The 26,633-nt window shown below is 35.4% G+C and overlaps 1 protein-coding gene across 2 annotated transcripts; it reads right to left on the bottom strand.

The window, feature by feature from the left end:
* Positions 1–676: 676 nt before the first annotated feature.
* hadhab (hydroxyacyl-CoA dehydrogenase trifunctional multienzyme complex subunit alpha b) lies at positions 677–25,810 on the bottom strand. Of its 2 annotated transcripts, NM_001089437.1 has the most exon segments (20): positions 677–1,344; positions 7,152–7,297; positions 7,433–7,547; positions 11,786–11,981; positions 13,149–13,217; positions 13,321–13,461; positions 13,545–13,631; positions 13,713–13,884; positions 14,107–14,241; positions 16,360–16,469; positions 16,656–16,712; positions 17,116–17,234; positions 17,425–17,547; positions 18,973–19,075; positions 19,157–19,276; positions 22,135–22,273; positions 22,368–22,501; positions 22,798–22,868; positions 24,867–24,908; positions 25,721–25,799. In NM_001089437.1, coding segments are annotated over 20 exon segments (2,292 nt in total). In that variant the 5' UTR covers positions 25,788–25,799; the 3' UTR covers positions 677–1,198.
* Between the last annotated feature and the right edge of the window lie 823 nt (positions 25,811–26,633).

The raw sequence follows: 26,633 nt of genomic DNA, 5'->3' as shown, positions 1-26,633 counted from the left end.
AATTAGCCCCCCTGACTTATTAGCTTCCCTGTTTATTTTTTCCCCAATTTGTTTAATGGAGGGAAGATTGTTTCAGCACATTTCTAAGCATAATAGTTTTAAAAACCTATTTCTAATAACTGATTTATTTCATCTTTGCCATGATGACAGTAAATAATATTTTACTTGATATTTTTAAAGACACTTCTGTACAGCTGAAAGTGACATTTAAAGGCTTAATTAGATTAATAAGGTGAACTATGCAGGTTAGGGTAATTAGGCAAGTTATTGTATAATGATGGTTTGTTCTTCAGACTATCGAAAAAAATTTGCTTATAGGGGCTAATAATAATGTATATATGTGTATATGTATACATTTGTGTGTGTGTGTGTGTGTGTGTGTGTGTATAGACATGTATTTACACACAGTTGAAGTCAGAATTATTAGTTGATAGTTTTAATTATCCTATAACCATACCTTACAGCCTAATTTGAGATTTTACATTTTAACATTCATCAAAAAAGAAGAAAATTTAGCAGAGCATCTAATTTTGTCATTATAAAATGTCTTAAAGTTGTGTTCACTACAGTAGGTAGTTAATATATGAATCATAATTACTTATCCTATCAGTAAATATGATTAAAATCCTTTAAAAGTCACCATATAAAATAAAAAAATAAACACACATCATGAAAGTTCTTTTAACATTTAATTTAATTCACAGATGAATTCCTTAATTGTCTTTTTTGAGGCCACTTTCTATGTCCAGAGAGAAACTGAGCACAAGTGCCGAAGCTCACTGAAATTGAAAATTATTTTACAGACCTGGAAGTGCTTTTGGACTAGAAAACAATGTAGTTTTGATGGGCATCCGGGACGTGCTGGAACGCGCCTGATGTCTCTGCCTGTACATCTCATTCGTACACAACCATTACAAAACAATTTCACCTAATAATTTCATTAATATACAAAAGCTAAATCAGTAAAAGGCTCTCATTTGGCCAAGTCTACCTGAATATTAGTCAAGCACATGACATTTTATGGGGAGACGTGATATTTCATACCTAATTTCCTTTTTTTAAGGAACATAAAGGCTCTTCACATTCTGTGCTCTTGCTTTAAGTGCACGATACGTATGCGATTGCTTAGTTATTCATGTAAATCTCTGAAACTTCTATGAAGTAGTAATAATGATAATGGCACATTTAATATTCAAGGTCACTTATGAAACTTCTTGCTTGGATCCCTGGCGTGATCCAGCAGCAGCTGACAAGGGGTAAACTGGTTCCCGAAAACCTCCTCAAACCTCCGCATCTTCTCCACCAATTTGTCTGCACCAAAGCTGTCCACAAACCTGAAGGGGCCTACAAATACAGAAACAACAATGAGGGAATGACGGAAAACTATACATGAATTAAACAAAATTGAAAGATTTCCATTTATTTTAATTTATAAATTTTGTTATTTTCCTTTTTTTTCATCATTATTATTTACATTTAGTCATTTAGCAGACGCTTTTATCCAAAGCGACTTACAAATGAGCACAAGGAAGCAATTTACACAACTATAAAAAGAAAAAAAGACAATTTCGGAGTGTCTTTTTAGGCTAATTGCAAATAGCGCATCTAGTTGGAATAAGCTATTCAGGGTTTACACCCATCAATGCCTGATTGATAGAGACAAGATGAGTAAAGAGCTGTGCAGCATTACAGCCGCAGTGGCGCACCTTGTAAGGCGCACAGCCTCATCTTTTGACGCGTTTGATCATCAACTCGGTTCGAATCAACCATCAGCTGAACTCGTGCTACTTTTTTTTTCTCCCCATTACATATCAGATTGGAAATATATTTATTTTTAACAGGAAAGAAACATTTTTAAAAAATAATGCAAATGTGATAGTCACAAATGTCTCGTGGGTATTTAATAACGTTTAGCCTTATTATAGGTGCCTCCCTTTCGGCAAAAACTCTATTGCTCAGACAACTGTATTTTCTCTGAGCAAAAAAAATTGCGATCACATATTTATATTATTATTATATTTAAATTGCTTTCTTTCTTTAACTAAACAGAATGCTGTAATTGGTCAAGCGCGGAAACGTCAGTTTTGTAGTAACCCGCACTAAACTGAGCAGACTGTAGTGTAACGTTATATCTGTCATAGATCAAAAATGAGTGGACAAGTGGATTTAGCAAACGCGAGAGAAAGAGGAGAGGAGGAATCTTTATTGAGGCATTTTCCATACACACCATCTTTAAACAGACCCATGATCAGGAGAATGAGGGTACAGAAGAAGACGTTATGGTAACTTTAAATGATGAGAAGCTAGCATTAACCAGGCGAAGGAGGCTAACGGCAGCGCAGCGCGGACTGGATTCATCGTGTGAGAGACAGTCAGAAAAGGAGAGAGAGAGGGAGAGAGAGAGAGAAAGGCCCAGAAGAGGAGAGAGAGGGGAGAGAAGAGGTATAGTGTCTGTGATTTCGGAGACTTTTAGGTTTATAATCAAGTCTTCATCACGAGAAGAGTAGAGAAAATATAGGGAGAGGAGGAGATACAGTAAATCAGTGTTTGTATTATGAAAGACTCAGATTCATAGAACTCAGATTCATAGAACTGGATTGGAGAAGCATTGTGCGTTATATGCCATGGCAATAATATGCTTTATAAGTTTGTAAAAGCAATACATTAAAATACCATTAAAAAAATTAAAAAATTATATATATATATATATATATATATATATATATATATATATATATATATATATATATATATATATATATATATATATATATATTACAGTGAGAGTAAAAAGTATTTGATCCCTTGCTTATTTTGTTGGTTTGCCCACTAATAAAGACATGATCATTCTGTACTTTTAATGGTAGATGTGTTCTAACATGGAGAGACAGAATATCAAAAAGAAAATCCAGAAAATAACTTTAAAGAAAAAATTTTAATTCATTTGTATTTCATTAAGGGAAATAAGTATTTGATCCCTCTAGCCAAAAGCACCTAATACTTGGTGGCACAGCCTTTGTTTGCAAGCACAGCGGACAGACGTTTGTTGTACTTAACCACAAGGTTAGCACACATATCAGGGGAAATTTTGGCCCACTCTTCTTTGCAGATCCTCTCTAAATCATTAAGGTTGGTGGGCTGTCGCTTGGCAACTCGGACCTTCAGCTCCCTCCATAGATTTTCGATTGGATTGAGGTCCGGAGACTGGCTGGGCCACTCCATGACCTTAATGTGGTTCTTCTTGAGCCACTCCTTTGTTGCCTTTGCTGTATGCTTCGGGTTGTTGTCATGTTGGAAGAGCCAACCACGGCCCATTTTCAACTTCCTGGCAGAGGGGAGGAGGTTGTCCCCCAGGACTGCACAGTACATGGCTCCATCCATCTTCCCACTGATGCGGTGAAGTAGCCCTGTGCCCTTGGCAGAGAAACAACCCCAAAACATAATGCTTCCACCTCCATGCTTGACGGTGGGTACAGTGTTCCTGGGGTCATAGGCAGCATTTTTCTTCCTCCACACATGACGAGTAGAGTTTAGGCCAAATAGTTCAATTTTGGTCTCATCTGACCACAGAACCTTCTCCCAATCACTTTGTACATCTTTGAGGTGATCATTGGCATACTTTAGGCGGGCCTTCACATGTGCCTTCTTAAGCAGGGGTACCTTTCGGGCACTGCAGGATTTTAATCCATTGCGGCGCAAAGTGTTGCCAATTGTTTTCCTGGTGACTGTGGTTCCAGCTGCCTTGAGGTCATTCACTAACTCCTGCTGTGTGGTTGCAGGCCGATTTCTCACAGTTCTCATGATCATTGCCACCCCACGAGGTGAAATCTTTTGTGGAGCACCAGACCGAGGTCTATTGATGGTCAGGTTATACTTCTTAAATTTTCTCACAATTGCACCAATGGTTGTTACTTTAATACCCAGCATCTTGCTGATGTTTTTGTAGCCCGTTCCAGATTTGTGCAGGTCAACAATCCTGTCTCTGAGGTCCTGAGAGAGTTCTTTGGTCTTAACCATGTTGGAGAGTTAGGAATCTGTCTGATTGTCTGATTCTGTGAATACGTGTCTTTCACACAGGTGTTTAGTTAGAACAGGTGTCTTCAATTCAGGTAACAAGTTGATTGGGAGTGTCTAACTGGTCTGTGAAAGCCAGAACTCCTAATGCATACTAGGGGATCAAATACTTATTTCCCTCAATGAAATACAAATCAATTAATATATATTCTTTAAAGTTATTTTCTGGATTTTCTTTTTTATACTCTGTCTCTCCATGTTAGAATACATCTACCATTAAAAGTACAGAAGGATCAGGTCTTTATTAGTGGGCAAACCAACAAAAGCAGCAAAGGATCAAATACTTTTTACTCTCACTGTATATATATATATATATATATATATATATATATATATATATATATATATATATATATATATATATATATATATATATATATATACTTTTATTATTATTTTTATTTAATGCTTTGAAAAATAATTAAAATCTTTGTAGACTATAAATACATATGTACTATATATCATTTATTTAAATATGTGGGCAACAAATTATAGATTCATTTTATTTAAAAATTATTATATTATTCTTATTTTTTAAAATTCAACTATAGGGGTGCGGCCAGGTAGGGGGCCTTACAAGATAATGTGCCTAGGGGCCCCTGAGTTCTTAATCCGGGCCAGCAGTTAGGTAGTTCATTTCACCAACTGGGCAGATTGAGCACGAATGTTCGGGAAAGCGTTTTCTTCCCTCTTTAGGATGGAACCACGAGGCGACGTTCATTCACAGAACGCAAGTTTCTGGAGGGCCTATAAATCTGTAGAAGTGAGTGCAGATAAGAAGGGGCGCAGCCAGAAATCGCTTTGTAAGCAAACATCAGAGCTTTGAATTTGGCAGCCAGAAACTGGCAGCCAGTGCAAACGGATGAGTAGCGGAGTGACATGTGCTCTTTTAGGTTCATTTAAAGACCACTCGTGCTGCTTTTAATTGGTCATTTATTTAAAATGTATTTATTTGTGTGTGTTTTAAAGTGCTGTATGTGCTTATTTGTCTTCATAAACATTAGAAGAGTTCAGTTGCAAAAACCTTTAAATGACATTTGAAATTTTCATATAAAGTTTTTTTTTTTTACAAGCTTTTGTGTGAATGTTTAGTAAATCCACTTTTATGGCAAAAATACAATATTTGCATTGCCTTCACAGAGAAATAACTGGACAAAAATATTGGAGGCTGAGAAAAATTTAACTTTTTTACCTGAACTCTTCATGTTTTGTTGAACTGGTTGAAACATTTGCCCGCGCATCTGCGCCACGCGATCATGTGCATACGAGACACATGAGATCACAGCAGTAAAATCAAATGCTCAATCAAAACTTTTTAAAATCCTGAATAAATATTTGAGTTAATTTTGCACGCTGGAGGAAGAATGACAACATGGCTGAAGTAATTCTGTTAGGCAGGTAATGTTCTGTGTTAAAACTCTTTTAGCCCCCCAAAGTTGATGTAGATTGTGTTGTTATGAATGGGTTATATGCACCGAAGTGTTGTTCAGCCACAGAAACCTTCCAGTGAAAGATTGATGTGACTATTTTAATTTCATAAGGGACCTTTTACAGCATCGATAATGTATATTTTTATTTAGTTTAACAACAAAATAAACAATAAGTAAACAGCGCTATACCGCCTAGCCTGCTTTACTGAGATGAAATTGGTTTTATAATCACATTGGTTTACTTTTGAACACCAACAACACACCACTGACACGCTCCCTATACTGTTTACCACGCTACTCTGAATATTGGCTCTAAAATAGCATACAAGTGTGGCTCAGTAATGTGTAATTCCTGCACGTCACCAGCCAACCACTAACTACATTTCTAGCTGGCGAATGACATGAACTAGTGGGCTGTCTGCTGTCATCTTTAAGGTGTGCGTGGTTCAGGAGGTGTGGCTTTAGATGGCAGGGAAGATGCTGTTTTTCAAAGCTATTATGCTAACCGGTTAGCATTTTGGCAGACCACCTACAGCACCTTAAATTGTAATTTTATTTTTTTAAATGGTGGAAAAGTTGGCAATAATATTTGTTTCTATTTCCATGAAAAACCATCCTGCTATTTTTTTTTATGAAAGTAATATTGACCTAATACAAATTAAACACAGTTTCTACAATAAACAATAAAAAAATAGACATTCCTAAATCATTATAATTTCAACCACTGACTTCTAAAGTATTTGTTCTCCCTACTATGATAGTCAATGGTTAAAGATTAACAACATTCTTCAGAATATCTTCTTTTGTCTTTATTAACAGAACAAAAATAATTCTACATACATGTGACAACTGGTTTATATTAAGTCAAAATTAAGTTTTTAAATAGCAGAAATAAAATTTTTGGTTGAACTATGACTTTAAATAGTGTTCAGAAAAGATCAAGTATTAATAGAATTTAAAAAGTAATTATAATTTAATAGTACCTGTTAGATAAATTAAATTTAATTAATTTCCATATTTTATTTTTATATATGTATACCTTTAAAGAAACCCAAAGTTAATGTTATAAATGTAAGTGCATCTTGATATAATCACATGCTCAACTGTAGTTTTCAATCAGTTGAATGGTTGGAATGTTCTAATTGCAGGAACATTGTGTTGACAATGATTTGATTAAATGATCAGTAGGATTCTACCAATCAAACTGTTTAGACCAGAGGTCACCAATCTCGGTCCTGGAGGGCCAGTGTGCCTGCAGGGTTTAGCTCCAACTTGCCTCAACACACCTGCCTGGGTGTTTCAAGTATACCTAATAGGACCTTGATTAGCTTGTTCAGGTGTGTTTGATTAGGGTTGGAGCTAAAATCTGCAAGACACTGGCCCTCCAGGAACAAGTTTGTTGACCACTGGTTTAGACCAACGATTAAAGACAATGCTTCATCATCTGTTTGTATGCCAGTTTAAAAACTGGCCTCAGAGGACTGCCTTTTGAGCAACCAGAATGGACCTTTTGTGTTTCTTCAGTTTTGTTCCCTTGCTGCAAGAAAATTAAAATCTCAGAAAATGAATCTTCCTGAGTCTTGGAATAATTGTTGATCCTGACAGGAACCTTCAAAAATAAAATAACAACAAGACTTAATGCCTCACCTCCAAGGCAGGGTGGAAAGCCGAGACCGAAAACGGCACCAATGTCACCTTCCACCGGATTGGCAAGGATTCCCTCTTGCAGACACAGAACGGCTTCATTCACAAAACGGGACACCAACCGGTACTGAATATCTGAGTCCGAAGATCTGCGTGGAGATACATAGACAAAAGATGATGAGGATCGAGTACAAATTAAATATCCTACAACAAAATAAACACTGGATTTGTCCTATTAAAAGTTAAGGAAAATACTTCTATTCTAACGAGCCGGAACAACTTACATTGCAGCGTTTGGGGTCAGCTTGTATGCTTCCAGAATCTCCAGAGCTTCAGTGTTCACGTCTCTGCGTTTGAGCCCAGGCTGGTAAACATAGCAGCCTTTGCCTGATTTACGGCCTAGCGATGAAATAAGAAAACAAAAATATTTAAATGGCAGTTATACTAAAGCCCAAAGTGAAGACTTTAATCAGCAGAGACACAATATTGCATACAGTTGAAGTCAGAATTATTAAACCCCCTTTGATTTTTTTTATATTTCTTAAATTATGTTCAACAAAGCAAGGACATTTTCACAGTATGTCTGATAATATTTTTTCTTCTGGAGAAAGTCTTATTTTTTGTATTTTGGCTAGAATAGAAGCGGTTTTTAATTAAAAAAAAAAACATTTTAAGGTCAAAATAATTAGCCCCATTAAGCTAAATATTTTTTTGATAGTGTACAGAACAAACCATCGTTATACAATGACTTGCCTAATTACCCTAACATGCCTGATTAACCTAGTTAAACCTTTAAATGTCACTTTACGCTGAATAGAAGTGTCTTAAAAATATCTAGTCAAATATTATTTACTGTCATCAGGGCAAAGATAAAATAAATCAGTTATTAGAAATGAGTTACTAAAACTATCATATTTAAAAATTTGTTGACAAAATCTTCGCTCCATTAAACAAAAAGTGGGAAAAAAATAAACGAGGACTAATAATTCTGAATTCAACTGTATATGAAAGACAAGTCAATAAAGGATAGACTTAAACCCACGATATACTTTAACACATGCACAGTAAAATATCCTCCTTGTGGAATGCTTAATCCACAGATATGATTGTATTTGTTGAAAATATAGATTTTAATCACCCATTGTGATGCAGCTCCATCATTGTTTTTGTCTTACTAAAGATCCTTGATCACATTTAATTTTGAAAACTCACAACTTTATAAATTATGTTGTGGCATTGAATATACTACTAATGATACGACATTGGTGGGATGTGTAAAGAATACGCAGTTATTGGATAATTACAAAACTTTTGTCAATTTTATTACAAGTTGGACAAAAGAGAATTCCTGGCAGCTTAACATTAGTGAGATGAAAGAAATGTGTTGTGGGACAAACAAAATGCTAAATTTTTGTCACCCTTTGCTTATTAATGGAAGGAAGTTGAACAGGTGAGTTCTTTTGAATATTTAGGTGTGGAAATGGACTTTCAATTCTCTTTTCATAAACACTCAAAGAATGTTTTTAAAGGCTCAGTAGTGATTGAGTTTGTTGAAAAAAATTTTAAGTTTTGATATTGAGAAGCCTGCCCTTTTAACATTGTAGCCTGGTTTAACGCCCTCTCTGTTAAAAGCAAAAAAATAAGCTTTAAAGGTTGGTAAACATAGTTAATAATATCATCGGTGAGAGAAAAATCCACTTGTAAGGTTGTGACGTATGAAATACTGTTTCCGGGTCAAAGTCGCTACTCATTTGAATAGAGAAAATATTTATGACCACTTTTTAGTCATTTCACACATTAAAGTGAATTTTATATAAAACCATGGTGAACACAACAGTCCCTGCACTTACTGCATCACAAATACTAAAATTCTAAGAATTTATAAAAATTAATTACTTGCTGGCTATCTGATATTAGGCATGGATTATACATTGCGATTTTCAAAAGTAATAAATGTTTACAAAGCGCTTTAATATTACCATTACATGTGTATCCCCATACAGTTGGATATCGATTAAATCCAGAAGCCAATTCGCGTGACATTACAATTAATAAGCGGATTATGTTGCCTCTTCATATCATATAATATATATTTTTAATTATGCCATATCAGCAACAAAGGCTACTTTCATGGCAAAAGCATTGCATCAACAAATATACAATTAAAAAACCAAAACAGATGAAAACATAAATAAACGTCAATACATGATAAAAAAAAATAAAAATCCTCACATTTTTCCAGGTGAAACTGCTGAAAATCTCCTGGAGTGAGTTAATTTAATAAAAAAAAGCCTTCTGCAGGCATTAAAAGCAGAACAGTCCAATAGAATGTGTTTTATAGCAATAGGAATTTTGCAGAACAAACACTGAGTGAGGTCTTCACATTTAAGCAAAAAATCATGTGTTAATCTTGTATTGGGAGCATTGGGCACACTGTATTTTAGAGATCCGCCTGACTCTTGATATTGATTCAAGTGTACTTGGGTGTAAAAGGAATTATTTAAATTTAGGGCAATGAGGTGTTGCAGGACTAACCTAGATAGAGTGCCTGACCCTTGTTTAAAACTAGTGTTCTAAATTAAGTGTACATGGGAGACCATGAGCTTGGCTAAACCAAAATTATTATAGAGAACAGTAGTCGGTTACATTTATAATAATGGCCATGACCTCTGATTAGAAATAAGATTACCTTTAACTCAAGGGTGTACATCTTAGGGGACTAATCAAAAATACTTTAGAACAAGGGTCTCAAACTCAATTTACCTGGGGGTCGCAGGAGGCAAAGTCTGGTCCGCATAAGGGATTTCACAAAAAAAAGTCCTCAAATGTGATTATTAACAGTTTTAATTATTTCTTCTGAACATGAAGTGTCCTGAACATTAATAGAACATTGAGTGAAGATTATGAACAGTTCTTCTGAACATGGCATCTTTTGCCTACTTCTTGCTGCCAGAGACTTGACAGCGCTTCTGCTCACAAATCTGAACCACATTTGGCTTTAGAGCGGAAGCAGTTGAGACCCTCAGTATGCCTTGAAGATGATCATCATTAAGTCTAGACCTGTACTTTGACTTATTGAAGTCCTAGGGAAAAAAGTGGGGGAACTCAATCAAAACTTCCATTCCCTCACCTAAAAAAAAGGCGTATATATGTATAAATAAAACACCCCCACCCCACTCCATTCACATCAGTCTGTACCAGTCTGTATCTACCTATAATATCAATATATATAAGATGCAGGGCAGGCACGTGCACACATAAGGCTCAACCTGTGCAGAGCACATGCCCTTTTTAGTCTTGCATAGAAAGTGCCCTTCCAAAATGATCAAAAGTGCCCCCACGACGCGACACACCCTCGGTCCCGCCCTTCAGTAGGCACGCGATAACACCGCTCTTGAGTACGCGCGCGACAACACAGCTGATCAGAACGCGCATTGAGTGACAAGCGCGCTGTGTACGGATAGAATCAGCGGAGCGGGGAGCGCTCTCTCTCTTCCCGCTCCGCTGATTCTGTCAGAGTACAGCGGTCGGCGCGGGCCACAAAATATTGCACTGAGGGCCGCAAATGGCCCGCAGGCCGCGAGTTTGAGACCCCTGCTTTAGAATGAGCAAGCATAGAAGCGGCAATCTATAAGTATTAGTCAAATCACCTCTGTTTAATAATCAAGACTGACAAGACCATGAGGGACGCCATCGGCCAAGGCAATTTCTCTGAGCAACATGAGCACCCGAATGAACAAATCTAATAGTTACAGGTAAAGACAAAGGTTCATATATTCATCTAAATTCTAAATCAATATAATCTTCTTAATGTTTTATGACTGGAGTCAGATCAAACAAAAGATAAATGTATTAATATTCTTAAATACCTCATATGAAAATTGGAGTCAGATATGAACTAAATTTAAATAATTCAACATTGTGCATTGGAAACGCCAAACACACAGTGACCCTTCCTCCACTAATGGACATCTTCTTTGGGCCAACTGGATAGACTTTACAGTGGTGACCGGCCTCCATGATCTCCCAACCCAGGGTAGTTCCATCTATTCAGCACAATATGGATTTACAACAAGCAAGAGGTTTGGATCTTATTTCTTTCTTCAGCTGTTGTGGTAAGTCAATTATTCTTTGTTTATTAGAGATGTTGAGGGAACACGGGATGCGCTCCATATTGAGTCGGAAATACTCAAAAATGTTAGACATTGGAAATGCCAAACACACAGTGAACCTTCATCCACCAGTGGACACCTTCATTAGGCCAACTGGGTGGACCTTACATGTCTAATACAACATCTGGTTAAAATCACGTGATCAAATCTAGCTTTAAAATATTGTGCCCTCTTCAAATGTGATTGTGCATGATGTGCACCTGTATACAAGAATCAAGTCTACTTTAAAATAATATGTGCCAAATACGTCATCAAAAAGACAAAAATAAACGACCACACGTAAAGTCTGTCTATTTGATGACTAGCTTATTTTTGAAATATTGTTAGATGTCTTTCCCTGACACTCCAAATTTAGCCGTTTTTATCCAAGACACCAATGTTTTGAATCTATTTGGCATCTTTTAAACGCAACCTGCTGGTCATAGTCCAAGCTTTTGCATAAAAAAAACACAATTCAGAACGTACCTTTGAATCCTTTCTCCACCATAGACTTCAAAAACTCAACATTTCCCCCTCCAAATCTGGAGCCGAAAGCCTTGCCGAGGTCTTCAGCCACATGAGCTGCTACATCAATGCCCACTTCATCAGCCAAAGTAGCTGCGCCAACAGGGAAGCCAAAGCCTGTGGTCAGGGAATCCAGTTTCTTGGGATCAGTGCCTTCCTGTTAGTAGAGTACAAGTGCATAATGATGAAGAATGTCAACCACAGCTTCGTTTTATATATATATATATATATATATATATATATATATATATATATATATATATATATATATAGTCATAGGCCACTTTATTAGGTACACTTTGCTAGAACCAGATTGGTCCCACTGTTGGCGTAGATTCAACAAGGTGCTAAAAACAGACATAATGGAGCCACTAAGTTGCTGCAGATTAATTTGGGTGCATCTACTGGATTGAGATCTGGTGACTGCCGTGGCCTTTTCAGTTTGGAGTCATGTTCAATAAATCACTGTGAGATTTTGAGCTTTGACATGACGTATCCTGCTATAAGTAGCATTCCAGGATAGATACATTTTGGTCATAAAGAGATTAACATGGTCAGCAACAACACTCAGGTAGTAGGTGTGCAAAGAAAATCTCCCTCATAGCATTACATCAGCAGCAGCCTGAGTTATTGATACAAGGCAGAACTAATCCATGCTTTAATGCTGTTTAGGCCAAATTTTGACACTGCCATCTAAAAGCCATGATAGTAATTGAGACTCATTAAACCAGAAAGCCCTTTTTCATTCTTCTTTTGTCCAGTCTTGGTGAGCTCACGTAATTAGTATGCTCAGTTTGCTGTTCTTATATGACAGGAGTGTAACCAGTGTGCTGCTCTTCTTCTGCTGCTGTAGCTCATCTGCTTCAAGGTTAGATGTGTTGTGTATTTAGAGATGCTCTTCTGCAGAAGTCTGCTGTAATTTGAGTTGGTCTGAGCATTTAGAAATTCTCCTCTGGAAACAGCAGGGTTTTTTCCACCCACAAAACTGCCTCACTATATAGTTTTTTCCTTCTTCACCTTTTTTTACCATCCTCTGTAAAGCCTGGAGATGGATGCGCATGAAAATTCGAGTTGATCAGCACAGTTTCTGAATATTTTAAGCCTGATATATCAACCGTACCATTTTTAAAGTCATTTAAGTTACATTTCTTCCTCATTCTGATGCTTGCGCAGACCTTAATTATCCAAAATGTATAGAGCTACTGCCATGTTAAGATATTTGCATACATACGCAGCTGAACAAGTGTACCTAATAAAGTGGCCGATGGTGACACTTTTACAACAGACCTGATTGAAGAAATAAGTCAGAAGGAAATAGACAAACCTGCAATATACGCACTGCCTCTGCCAACATGGGAGCTAAACATCTGGTGGTGTAGAATCCTGGTCCATCCTGAACAAACACTTTAATTAGTTTTCCCAAATCATTTAGTAAGACTAATCCATAAAGCACACATTTTGGACTAACAGATTGAGAAATGTATGAAATGTCTCACCCCAACAACAATGATGACTTTGCCCTGCTTCAGGCCGACCGCCACTGCTGAGGCCGTTGTGTCCTTGGAGGTTTTATCAGTGGTGATGATCTCCAGCAGCTGCATCTTGTCCACTGGAGAAAAGTAGTGCATTCCGACAACCTGCAACAAAACAGTAAAAGTGTGAAGTTTAAGATCGTCTCAGACTATCGAACATTTACGGTCAGGAATGTAAAGATCCTTACCTTATCAGGTCGCTTGCTCACGGCTGCAATATCTTTGATTGGTAAAGCAGATGTGTTGGTAGCAAATATGCAATGTGGGGGAATCACCTGCATGGGAAAATATGGCATGATCAAATGTTTTGTATTTAGGAGAATTTAAAATCTCCATCTTGCCTGATATAAACTCACTGCTTCGACTTCTTTTAGGACTTTGTGTTTGATGCTCAGGTCCTCAAAAACGGCTTCAATGATCATATCGGCTTTATTAAAGCCATTGTAGTCTAGCTGGCCCGTTAGGTTGGACAGAAAAGTGTCCCTTTCAAATGATGTTAGGCTCTTCTTCTTTGTTTTGTCATTAAGCCTAAAAATAAAGTAAAATAAAATGATAAATGTAAATCCTAACTTAAAAAAAAAAAAAAAAAGAGTTCATTCACACCAAAAAAGAAAATTCAGAAAAATGTATTTACTCATGCCATAAGACTGCTAATCTCTCAAACACCAATGCATTTTTTTAAGTCACTGGCAGCGGCATTTGAAGTCCAGGCTAATTAAATGTATTTGTTTTATTAGATTTAATTCTCACCCTTTAAAGACCTGCTGCTCTCCTCGACTGAGTCCATCAACTGTTGTGTCCTTAAGAATGGTGTGAATGCCTTTATCTACAGTCACTTGAGCAATGCCAGCACCCATCAGCCCCGCTCCCAAGATAGCAAGTGTTCTATAAAGAAAAAAAACAAACATCCAACAACAATTAATTTCAATTTATACAGTACAAAATTGTATTTTTAGAAACATTTAGAAAATAAACCTAAATTAAATGAGCTTTAAAAAAAGAAAAAAATTACACAGTACAGTAACATTGTGCTTTCCATTTGCTTAAATAAACAGGATTTTTTTAAAGAAAAGGTATAGAAAATTCTAACTTAATTAAAAAAATTTATTATAATTATATATATATATATATATATATATATATATATATATATATATATATATATATATATATATATATATATATATATATATATATATAAGCGCTGTCAAAATTAACGCATGCGATAAATTTGAAATAATTAACGCGTAAAAAAAATTAAGCAGTTGCATTTTTTTTTCTGTTGTGGCCAGGGGCAGACCGTTTGATGTACTTTTTGGGCCGGGCTGATCATCTTATGATCTGATCGGCCCATAAAACACTTAGCAGACTGTCATGTTTTTCTGTGTAAGTGATTGACTGTGAGCTGTCATGCTCTGAAAATAAGATGTTTCTTTTCCGGACAGAGCGGCCGTGTGACATAATCTGCAGCCCATTGGTTCTTTTCTTTATTGACATTGGGCTGACCCAATCACAAACTTCCATGTTGGGCTCTTTGTAACGTAGGTTTGTATTTGTCTAAATAGTCACGCCCGGGTCTACGGGAGAGCAGGCAGGCATTTGCGTCTCTGCACTCTGCAGCGGGGCACAGATTAATATATTCCTCTCTATTCTATCTAGTTAACTATCTGTCCGTATAAATATACTTTTTTTTTAACTTTTAATCTGCACCACGTCCGCGGCAACTACCTCCTATAATGCTGTTTACTTAACCTGCAAGTCTTTATTTTACAAATGATAAAGAATGTCTGCTTCTCATGCTTGATGAGGGGTGTAATTCATGTATTTTGAGATGCACTCAGTCAGAAGGCATGCGCATGAGATATCATGACATTGTGTTTTTGATCGTCAGCATGATGTAGGCTTATAGTGACAATAAAATTTAAACAATATGGTTATAATGATATTTATACGACCAAACTAGTGTGCAACTTAAGCAACTTTTTTTTTTTACATTTAGTTTTGTGGTTCGGGCCCAAACAAATAGTTGTTGTATTTTTCAATTGTTTAAATTCAATTGATTGACAATGTAAAATCTTGTAGCAACGTTTGATGTTCCATTGTTGAATTAAACATTTTTTAAGGGTCTCTGACACACCGCTTTTATTATTTATCTTTATCTCTGACACATTGCTTTTATTATTTATCTTTATGTTATTAATCAACATTAGCTGTGTGCGTCAGCAGGCACTTTTTATGTTCATTATTTATTAGGCTCCCTAAAAACACACAGGCACCCACATTTCCAGTGTAGATTCTAATTTTATTATAATAATAAATAAATAAAAAAAAGTTTTTAATTTGTCAACTCTCGTTATTTCCTATATATAGCTTTTGTGCTTTTATAGAGTGGGAGTTGGAAAACATATTCAAGTTCGTGGGGTGATGGGGAGCATTTTGATTGATGCAGTGGGCCGCTCTGGCCCAAAATGCCAGGGCCAATTTTTCTGTCCCAGTCCAGCCCTGCAATGAGTGCAATTGTTTGTATTCAATACTTTATTATTATTATTAATATTTTCCATTTCCCATTTCTGTTATACTTGTATTTTGGCATTTTTTTTGCAGTCCACTTAGAATCCAACATGGAGATCAATGTTTTCTTTATTGGCATTGATTGTTTAAAAATTCAAATGGCATTAACATGCCTGTGTTTTAATTTCTGTAATAAATATGGCTCTCAAGCCAGGATCTTTATGGTTTATTGTGGGTATGTTGTTTACATGAAGAAATCTGTGTTACAAGTTAAACAAAAATTCTATTAATGAATTATATTTTGAATTTAAATAGTATTTGTCTTGCATTTACATAAAATTTACATTTGAATAGCTAAAATTACAAGTTTCAGTCTTTCAAATGCGATTAATCGTATACGTAATATATATTTATATATATTTGTATTATTGTATAAATGTATACTTACAATTATGATAAATTTATGCATGAATAGAGTGTGTAAACACCTACTTTACTTCTTTCTCAGGGGTTCCAAATCGATTCTTCTTGCATGCCACTTGACCGTGATAAAGACCAATAAGTGCTTTACTCTCATTGGTCATTGCTAACTTGCCAAATTGCTGAAATGGAGACAATAAAGGGGACAATTAGAATATACTACTATACAAAACAACATTCACATTCACTTAAATAAACAACACTATTAAACAAACATCATAAACTCATTAATATGCACAAATGCTTTTGCTTTAAAAAAAACAAATGCTTTGCACCAAATCAGAGACTAAGAAACACTTTCACAGCACCTGTGACTCAACCAGGTAACCTGTGGTCGGACCCTGCTCTACACCAGCCTTCACACTCTGAAAGAGAAAACAACCAGGTGTCAATGAACGTTTGTTTATTTATGTTCTGATCTTACATCAGCAGCATGGGCTATATTCATGGCTACACTTATTAAATATTCATGTATTCAATATTCAATATATAAATTTACACATCAATAACAATCATAGTTTCTTAATCATTAATTGTACAAAAAAAAAAAAAAAAATATATATATATATATATATATATATATATATATATATATATATATATATATATATATATATATATATATATATATATATATATATATATATAAATAACAACAATGGTAAAAAAAAGTCATAAGTTGTTTCAATTTCATCAATGATAAATACTCAACAATCTCTGAATGTAAACTATTAATTATGACTGACAACACAATAACAAACAGCATACCTCAATTATTTTCAGAGGAGCAGGATACAGTCCCTTAGTCTGCTTCATGACTTTCTTCTCAACTGTGTTGTAGATCTGTTGTCTCACAAATGGATAACTCATGACGTAATCCTGAATTTCTGCAAGGAAATAGCTGGATTTAAGATTTACAGCAATAACAAACAATTATAGTATAACACTGAACAGAAAATCAATTTTTAACATTGCCAAAGATTTAGAAAAGGAATCGTAATTTAACAAAAGACTATTTAAAGCTCATAATGATTTGACAAATAACTGTCTTGAAGTCTGACCCTTACAAACACTTACTCTGCATCCAGCCTTTTTCTTTGGTGAGTGTGATTTTCTTCTGAGCAAGTCCTCTTGCAGCCTCCACAGCAACTTCTTCCAAGTATTCAATGGTCCTCTCCTCTGGACTCTTTAATCCAGGCCCTGTGTTTGGTTAATTAAGATTAAACATGGCAGGTTCAAAAGTTTGGGTCAGAAAGATTTTTTTTTCTCTTTTTATACTCTTTCTTTTAATATATTTTAATATACAATTTTTTTATTGGGAAGGATTAGGGGTGTCAAGATTAATAGTTTTTTCGGTGCACCGAGATGCAGATGCGAACAATTCGGTAACTTCGGCAATTTCTCCACCGTGCCTATCATGGATCAGTTGTGATAGCCGCTGCCATTTATCAGTGTTACTCATCTGTGAAGAGCGCAGCGAGCAAATCTCAGCAGTTTCTGTTGATCGTGCGACAAATCAAAAGGGTATAAGAAAGAACTCGCTAGACCAGGCTCAGAAAGCGAGTGGGTTATTTACATTTGTTTATTTGCTATAAATGCCTGTGTTGTTTAAAAGGTACAGTTCATATATCTGATTGTTTGTAAAGTACACAATTGTATTACAAATAGTATATAAAAATATTTATACATTTTAATACAAGAATTGCTGTGCTGTGAAGAAAATATAAAACCGTGTATGGAAAGCATCGTCAATGCACCGAGAAATCAAATTGAACCGAATCGATGGCATGATAATCGTAACCGAACCGAATCGTGAGACCAGTGTATATTCACATCTCTAGGAAGGATGTATTAAACTGACCAAAATGGAAGGATTTTGTGTTTTGTTAAATAAATAATACTTTAAATGTTCCTTTTACCTTTTGTTTAATAAAAGTAAAAGCTTCTTAAAAAAACACTTTGTACATACTACAAAAACAAAGCAGCACAACAGTTTTAGCATTATATTAACATTTAGTTGAACATATCTTAAGCACATTGAAATAAAAAAAAAGTTTACATTTTTAGTTTAGAAGATATTTCACTCAAAGGGATAATTCTCTCATTTATTCATCCCACAAGTTCCAAACCTGACTAAATTTCTTTCATCTGTGGAAAAAAAAATAATAATAATAATAATAATAATAATAATAATAATAATAAAAATAATATATATATATATATATATATATATATATATATATATATATATATATATATATATATATATATATATATATATATATATATATATATATATACTAATGGATGTTGGAGAAAAAACAGCCACTAGCCTGCATAGTATTTTTTCTTTCGATAATTCTTGATACAACTTCAACATAATATCTGTTGTGTGCACAACAGAAGACATTAAAAAGAAAGGATTACTTGAGTGTAAGTAAATAATGAAGAAATGTTCAATTTAGGGTGAACTACACCTTTAAATAATATAAACACAGCCTTGCTGTAAAGAAAAGCATTCTATCAAACATAAAATAATATCTTCATGAAAAAACTAAAACTTATAAATGGCAGATTGTGCGCATACATCTTACACACAACTGCACAGTAGAGGATCTGTTTTACCGAGAGTATCCACCAGCTGATGAACCAGGCCCATTTTCTTGGCTTTATCTGCACGGATACTCCGTCCTGTCAGCATTACATCAAAGGCACTGGGAAGACCAAGCTACACAAAAACAAAAGTGTAAAAACCAGCACAACGAGAACTGATCAAGAGAATTATCACTAATTACGTCAAATTACAAACCATTTTGGGGAGTCTCTGTGTTCCTCCAGCTCCGGGCAGCAGGCCGAGCATGACCTCTGGACAGCCCAGAACCGTCTTCTTACTCTTGGTGGCTATTCTGTACTGACAGGCAATGACAAACTACAAACACACAAAACCCATCATCAACGAGAGATTTTCTGTAGATTCAGGATACAAACTACACATACAAACAAATGTGTAACATGCTAGCTAGCATAATCTATAACATGCTAATTCATGTTTAAGCGTTTGCCATTTGTTATCACATGAAATAGACATGCTAAAAGCAGGCAACTTTTTACTAGTATAATATCAAAAAAGCTAAGAGCATGCAAAAAAAGTTAGCAATATGCCGACCCATGTTAGTATAATTTAGACATGCAAGGAAGAAACATCATGCTAATAGAGTGCTAAATCGTGCAATTTATGCACTAAATTCATGCTAGCAACGTGCTTAATCATGCTAGTATGATACAATATGCTAAAACATACCAAACAAGCTAAAACATATTCGCTATGTGGTAAACATGCTAGAACTGTGCTAAAAGCATGTATATGCATGCCAGCTATATGCCAAACCATGTTAGAAATCTGCAAGCAACATGGTTTCTTGTACTAGTAATGTAAAAATCATACTAGCAATGAGCTAAAATAAACTACAAATGTGCTAAATCCATCTTTCTTTATCCTAGGTTTCAAACATTCAAGCAAGGTCTTTTTATATTTACGGAGACCCAGAAGGGATGTGATGGTGGTGAAAAAATGGGTGGAAGAAAAAAAACAGTGATAGGAAAATATATTTAAAAATATTTTAAGTTTTTGCGTTCTGTCGCAAAACTGTTCTGCACTATCTCACAAAGCACAACCCTCCCGTTTCTACTGGGATTCTCCCGTATTTTACCATTCTATCTCACTACCATCCTATCATTAAGTAATACCCCTTATTTCTCATATACTTTTAATCTTGAAAGCATGTGTAAATTAATATTAAAATGTCTGCATTAGGGTTGTAACAATATAACGGTATGACGGTTTACCACGATTTGAACGTGCAAGATTATCATACCATGAACAATTGCATATCAACGGTTTTAACCCTTAAAGACCGAGACAGCCGCCCGCGGCTAAAAATAAGTATTGCTCTTAAATGTTTAATAACTTTTGATCCGCTGATCCGATTCATACAATTCAAAGATTGGCATAAAGAAGAGAATCTCAGCTTTCCAGTGCTGTATCACATAACAGCGGACTTTCAGAGGCTCCGGAATCAGTGCGGTTACGTCATCAAAATTTGACAACGCTGATTTGACAAAGAAACGCTCGTCACTGTGTCTCCGGACAAACCAGACATGATACATTGATGCATTGTCCCTCCTCCATGCACAGATTGGTTCAAACTCGCTATATCACAACCAATAAGCATAGGTTTCGCTTTTGTTTGTGGACCAAGCTTTTTGAACAACACGGAATGAGAGATAAAACGCAAAAAAAAAAGTTTTGCATGAAATAATTCTCATACTAAGTACTTTTGCATGCACAGCAGCACAGAAACATGACAAAACAGTGACACAGCAAAGACGAACTGCTGCTCTTGCTGTTTTCAAAAGACGCAAATGAAGGTGCAGCTGTTTGTCTGCATTGCAGACAACCATATCCAAATCCATATCCACAGACAACCATATCCATGCTGGCACATAAAACCTAAGGATGGTCCATATTGAATCTAGTTTCGTTATGTAACTATTTATAGTATAGTAAATATATATATCTATTTTTTACTGAAGATTTGCACCATGTTTATTTGGACTTTATTTGGACTTTGACACATTATTTATTATTTTCTTATTTTAATTTGTTCATTGTAAGTGGTGTTGTTTATAGTAACTAAAAATATATTATTTGGAAAAAGTCAAATTTGCTTCACTGTTCTATTATTTTGTAACATTTGTAACATACCGTATACCGCGAAACCGTCAAACCGTGGTATTGTTTTAGACGATTATCATACCGTAAAAAATTCATACCGTTACAACCCTAGTCTGCATTCACTTTCTTTCCATTAAAGCTGTGCGTTGATCATCGCCCTTCATATGCAACCTCTGAATCAACTCCATATGAAAAACTGATCCTAGATCAGCTTCTGTACATGGCATTTAAAGTGACACCACTGTTATTAGACAAGTGAAGAGCAGTAAATTAATTTCTGGTTTTGTTTTGTCACTTAAAGAATGCACAGATCTATAATGAAAGCATTCGATTACTTTAGTTTAGAGAAATTAGTTGTTTAAAATAACACATGCAGGAAAGACATTTTACATATTATTAAGTGTATTTATTTGTTTAAACACAAATCCAAATCCTAAAGTGTCCTGCACTTTAGCTCCTCTTTAAATAGAGTGTAGAGGAGCTGATCTGTTCACTTTATAATTTGCTGATTTCGAGGCTGCATATGAAGGGCAATGATTGACAAACAACTTTAATGGAAATAAATTGAAAGAACTTTTTTTATAAGAATTTAGATGCTTTATAGTAATGTTATAGTATTTAACCTATTTTCAAGATTAAAAATATATGAGAAATATGGGAAAATACATAATGATACGATGATAGATGGATAAAATGGTAAAATACAGGTGAATCCTGGCAAAAATGGGAGGACTGACGGGTATGAAGTGAACGGGAAGTGCGAAGAAACACACAAACTTAAAATATATATTCCTTGAATTTTTTTCCTCCCACCCATTTTTTCCCCACGATCACATCCCTTCTGAGTCTCTGTAGTCAAGTTTCTTGGGGCAAATTTTATTTAGCTTATTGCTTGTATAATTCATTTAATGCATAGTCAAACCAAATAACCAAAAAACTTTAGATCAGAAATTTACAGTAAAGCCTGAACTAACCTTCTATATGTCTTGTTAAATATTTGTTAGTATACATAAGTCATTTGCATACTGTGTTTGATATTTGGACAGTAGTACCTCTAATCCTCCACCAAGGCACGATCCATTAATAGCAGCAACAATTGGCTTAGGAGACTTCTCGATCTTCTCAAACATCCTCTGGCCCTCTTGAGAAAGACCAGTGACCTCCTCTGCGGTCTTGCAGGCCTTAATCATGCTAAATGCAGCATAAAAGCAGGAAATATATTAGTACTGCATTCGATAATGCTCATCATAACTCACCAGCAGTTAATGAACGTACTGATCTTTACCTGATATCTGCTCCTGCAATGAAGCAGCCGGGTTTGGATGAGATGAGAACAACACTCTGGACAGCACTGTTCCCCCAAACCTCATCCATAACTTCTGTCATATCCTTTTGCATTTGAACAGAGAGTGTGTTTACCTGAATATAACAACAACAACACAAAAACACTCATAATGAAACCTGCCGAAATCTGAATGGATAAATCTACACCAATGGTCTCAAACTCAATTCATAGAGGGTCACAGCTCTGCAGAGTTTATCTCCAACCACCTCCAACACAAACCTGCTTAATAGTCTGTAGTAGTCTTGAACACCTTGATTAGCTGGATCAGCTGTGTTTGATTAGAGATGGAGGAGAACTGTGCAGATTTGCGGCCCTCCAGGAATCCAGTTTGAGATCGATGTTCTACACAGTTTGCAGAGAGAATTATTACCTTTGCGGTGGGGTCATTCATGCGAACCACAGCCACATCTCCCTTGACCTCATAGCTCACATGTGTACGAGCTGAGGAAATATTGAAAAAATACTATTAATAATAACAAGAACCATTAGTCATAAAGTCTGCTGTGTTTTGTCAATCATGTCAATTTTTTCTCTGAAGACTCTCTGATGTACAGACTGCTTAATGAACAGCATTTTTAAACTTCGGTGTGCCACAAATATGTCATGTTGATCAATTTAATGTGTCTTGCTGAATAATAAGCGGTCACATTTCAGTGGCTACATCCTCGAAAGGATGCATTCGAAGTGCGCTGCGTCATTGCGACGTGACGAAGGCTGTCTCATTTAAAAAAAAAAAAAAAAAAAAAAAAAATCAAAGGGTCCTTCAAACACAGCCTCAAAATGTGTCCTTCGTTTTCCAGGTAAAGAAGGACACAACCGGTGGATCCTGAATGTCTCAAGATTCATTGTGCACTGAAAACAGCAGTTTTTAAAAGAAAACTCTGGTTTAAATGTATGAATTAGGTTTACTTTAATCGGATATCTAAACACATGTTAAAAAACAAAAAGAGCATGACATGTCTTACTAAAGAGTGACTTTATAGACAGGTTACATTTTTATCTGCACATGTATGGATCAAAGAAAAATATTTCCAGCTTCTGTATGCCTTGTTTTGCCTTCAGATCGCTTACAATAAGTTTTAAAATCACTTTGAAAAAAAAGTAATTAGAAATTAGTGCTTATTATGCAGCAGCAGCAGTTACGGTTGCCTGGTGACGAGATTCATCTTCTGTAGTTTAGATAGTCTCATTTCAAAACATGCTCGGTTTGGCCAGTGAGGACTTCGAAGGACTCACCTTTGAAGTCTGCATCCTTCGGAGGATGCAGACTCTGAAATGAGACGCAGCTACAGTATTACTTGTTTCGTATATCGTATTCATCTAAAACTGTTGAATGCCCATATCATTGTTTCCACAAAATTACTAAGCAGCATAGCCTTTTACTTAAATTGATGAGAATAATTTTGTTTGCAAACCAATTCAGCCTATTCTGATCATGTGAATGTTGGGAGGTAATGCTGAAAATTCAGCTGTCCCATTACAGGAATAAGTTACATTTATTTTTTTATTAATACATATACAAAACATTTTTAATTATGATAACATTTTACAATATGTTACAGTATTTTAAGCAACGGTTAAAATAGAGCTGAATAATTTTGGAAAATAATCTTATAGCTATTTATATTAGATTATTTTTAAGCTGTTTATCTTCTGTAAAATTCACACAATAAATCACTGTATAGTTTGACCAACACAATATTAATGTGTTGTGTAAATAGTAAATATTTTAATAAAATACAAAAATACTTCAGAAACAAAACAAAAACATTGTGATTATTCATTTACATGCATGCATGTCATTCAGCAGACACTTATCCAAAGCGACTTACAAGTAAGGATTTAACATGCACTTCCTAATGCACTCATAAAAGAAGAAATCATTTTAATTCATATTTTATACAGAACATTTTTAGAAGCATAGCACTTCGCTAGCTGGCTTCCATTACACTCATACACCCAAACCTCACTCCCATCCCGGACGAGCCCCCCACATGTAACCCACCAGTCCTACTGCAGCCTGAACTGGGATCAAACCGGCGATTCTTTGTATGTAGTCAGTTGATCTAACGTGGCTATAGACCATAGTCACTAGCATCTGTCGCTAAAGTCAGAGGAGTTAGGTTTACCTGCACAGCACTTCACTTCACTAGCTGGCCTGCACTACACTCACCCCCCTAAACCTCACTCTTATCCGGGTCACGGCACCAATGCGATCCTGCCTGCCCTACACCACCCAACCTGCGACTCGCTAAAGCACCTTTTGAGGTCAGAGGAGTGAGAATTACCTGCATAGCACTTTGCTAAGACGCAAGCATTATAAATATGGCTTTTTTCACATTTTACTCATGTTAAATGGTAAATATAAGTTATGCTACATATTGCCATGATTCATGTTTGGGAGAAATGCATGTAAAAACCAACAACATGAAAACTTACCCATCATGCAAGCAGCAAATTTAAAGGTCCGCCTGGTGACACCTTTATTGGGAGACAAAACGGTAAACAGTGATGTATTTGCAATTGAAAACGGTGACCTGTAAGCAGCGAGGGTCAAGTTAGGATAACCCGAAATACAGTGAAGAAGATAAATCACACACTGCAGAATGTAGACTGTCCTGTAGAGGACATGACTGCTGTAACACAGCCAGACACACATGAACTTTAACCTAGTTTCCCCTTAACCGACTCTACAACCACAATGATAATCCCAAACAACCCCCTATGGTGATTAAAACATGAGGAAGCCAGTAAATACTTGTTTGTAAACAAATGTAATTAATAATTGTATTTAATGATTATCATTGTATTTATAGCAGAATCCAAGTAGTAGTTATCTAGTTTTACAGGTTAAAATCAAGCGAGCAGGCCAGAACTCTGCAGTAACCGAACATTAATTCATATACGTTTAATTCTCTCCTTTAACTACTTACATACACATTTATACATACATCAAGGCATAAGGTACAGTATTAGCACACTGAATTGAATGGGAACAGCATACCGGTCATTCAAATGTACTGTTATTAATAAAAATTATAATTAAAAACAGCATTTATAAACACTCCCGCTTCGTTGCATTGTTGTTGGATTATAAATCATACGCTTGTGAAACTTAAACAGTTCTAAACGTGCATCTGTAGACCTTGAGTTAATTAGCCAGTCGAGCTAAGCTACTTGACTGAAGTGTGTCTGTGGCGATTCTCCAAACTGGTTTATTTACTCGAGCATCAAAGCGAGAGAAAGCAGGGATGAAGAGATAATTTAGGAAGGATTGTGGAGGTGTGAAGTACCTGGAAACAGGGTATATCTGCTGGTTGTGAGTCTGGAGAGGGAACCGAGGGCTCGTACGCCGGCCATGTTTGGAGGTCAATGTGTGTACTGACAGACAGCAGGCGGAAGACTGGAGCAGGAGGAGGAGGATTTCACTGCTGATCACACACTCACCACCACCGCTCCTTTCGGTATTATCAAATTTTAGCATGTGTAAAAATGAATAGAAACGTGTTTGAAATAATGTATTTTATCTAGTATTTATTTTAACCCGTCTAAATTACTTTTTTAATTTAAAAGTAAGAAATGTCCTCAGTAGTTAACAGAATAACACACAATGTAATTTAGATCTCTCTCTTTTTATACATTAGCTAATAAAAAATGTTTATATTCATTTTTGGACAGGATTTTTAGTCGTTTAACTCAATTTACAATAAATAGTTGCATTTTGAATTGGTTTTGGATCAATATTTTTTGGGCGGTTTATTCCGCTGTGGCATACCCTGATTGACAAAATGACAAAGCCGAAGGTTTTTGGTTTTAATTATTTTGTAATATTATAACTTACTTTGTCATCATCTCATTCATTAATTTGATAATTTAATTATTAATATTATTATTATTATTATTATTATTATTATTATTATTTACAAAAATATTTTTGTATGTTTTTAATTAATGTATTTATTTTTAAATTAATTACTTTATCTTAAGTTCATTTCAGCACATTAAGTTGAAACCATAAATGACATTAAGACAATTGCAAATAAAACACATAAAACAAGTTAAATTCTTTATGCTTTATTTTATAAGTAGATTAAGGAATTAATTAATGATTGCAGTTATAGTTTGGTAACTAACTATAACAAACTTGATATTTGCAATCAGTTGCGGTGTTCTGAAAAAGTTGCTTGAAAACCTGCAATGTGATGA

This window comes from Danio rerio, chromosome 17 (genome assembly GCF_049306965.1).
Source record: "Danio rerio strain Tuebingen ecotype United States chromosome 17, GRCz12tu, whole genome shotgun sequence".
Taxonomy (NCBI): Eukaryota; Metazoa; Chordata; class Actinopteri; order Cypriniformes; family Danionidae; genus Danio; species Danio rerio.
Note: the sequence above shows the minus strand (reverse complement) of the source record. Positions and strands in the feature narration are given on the sequence as shown.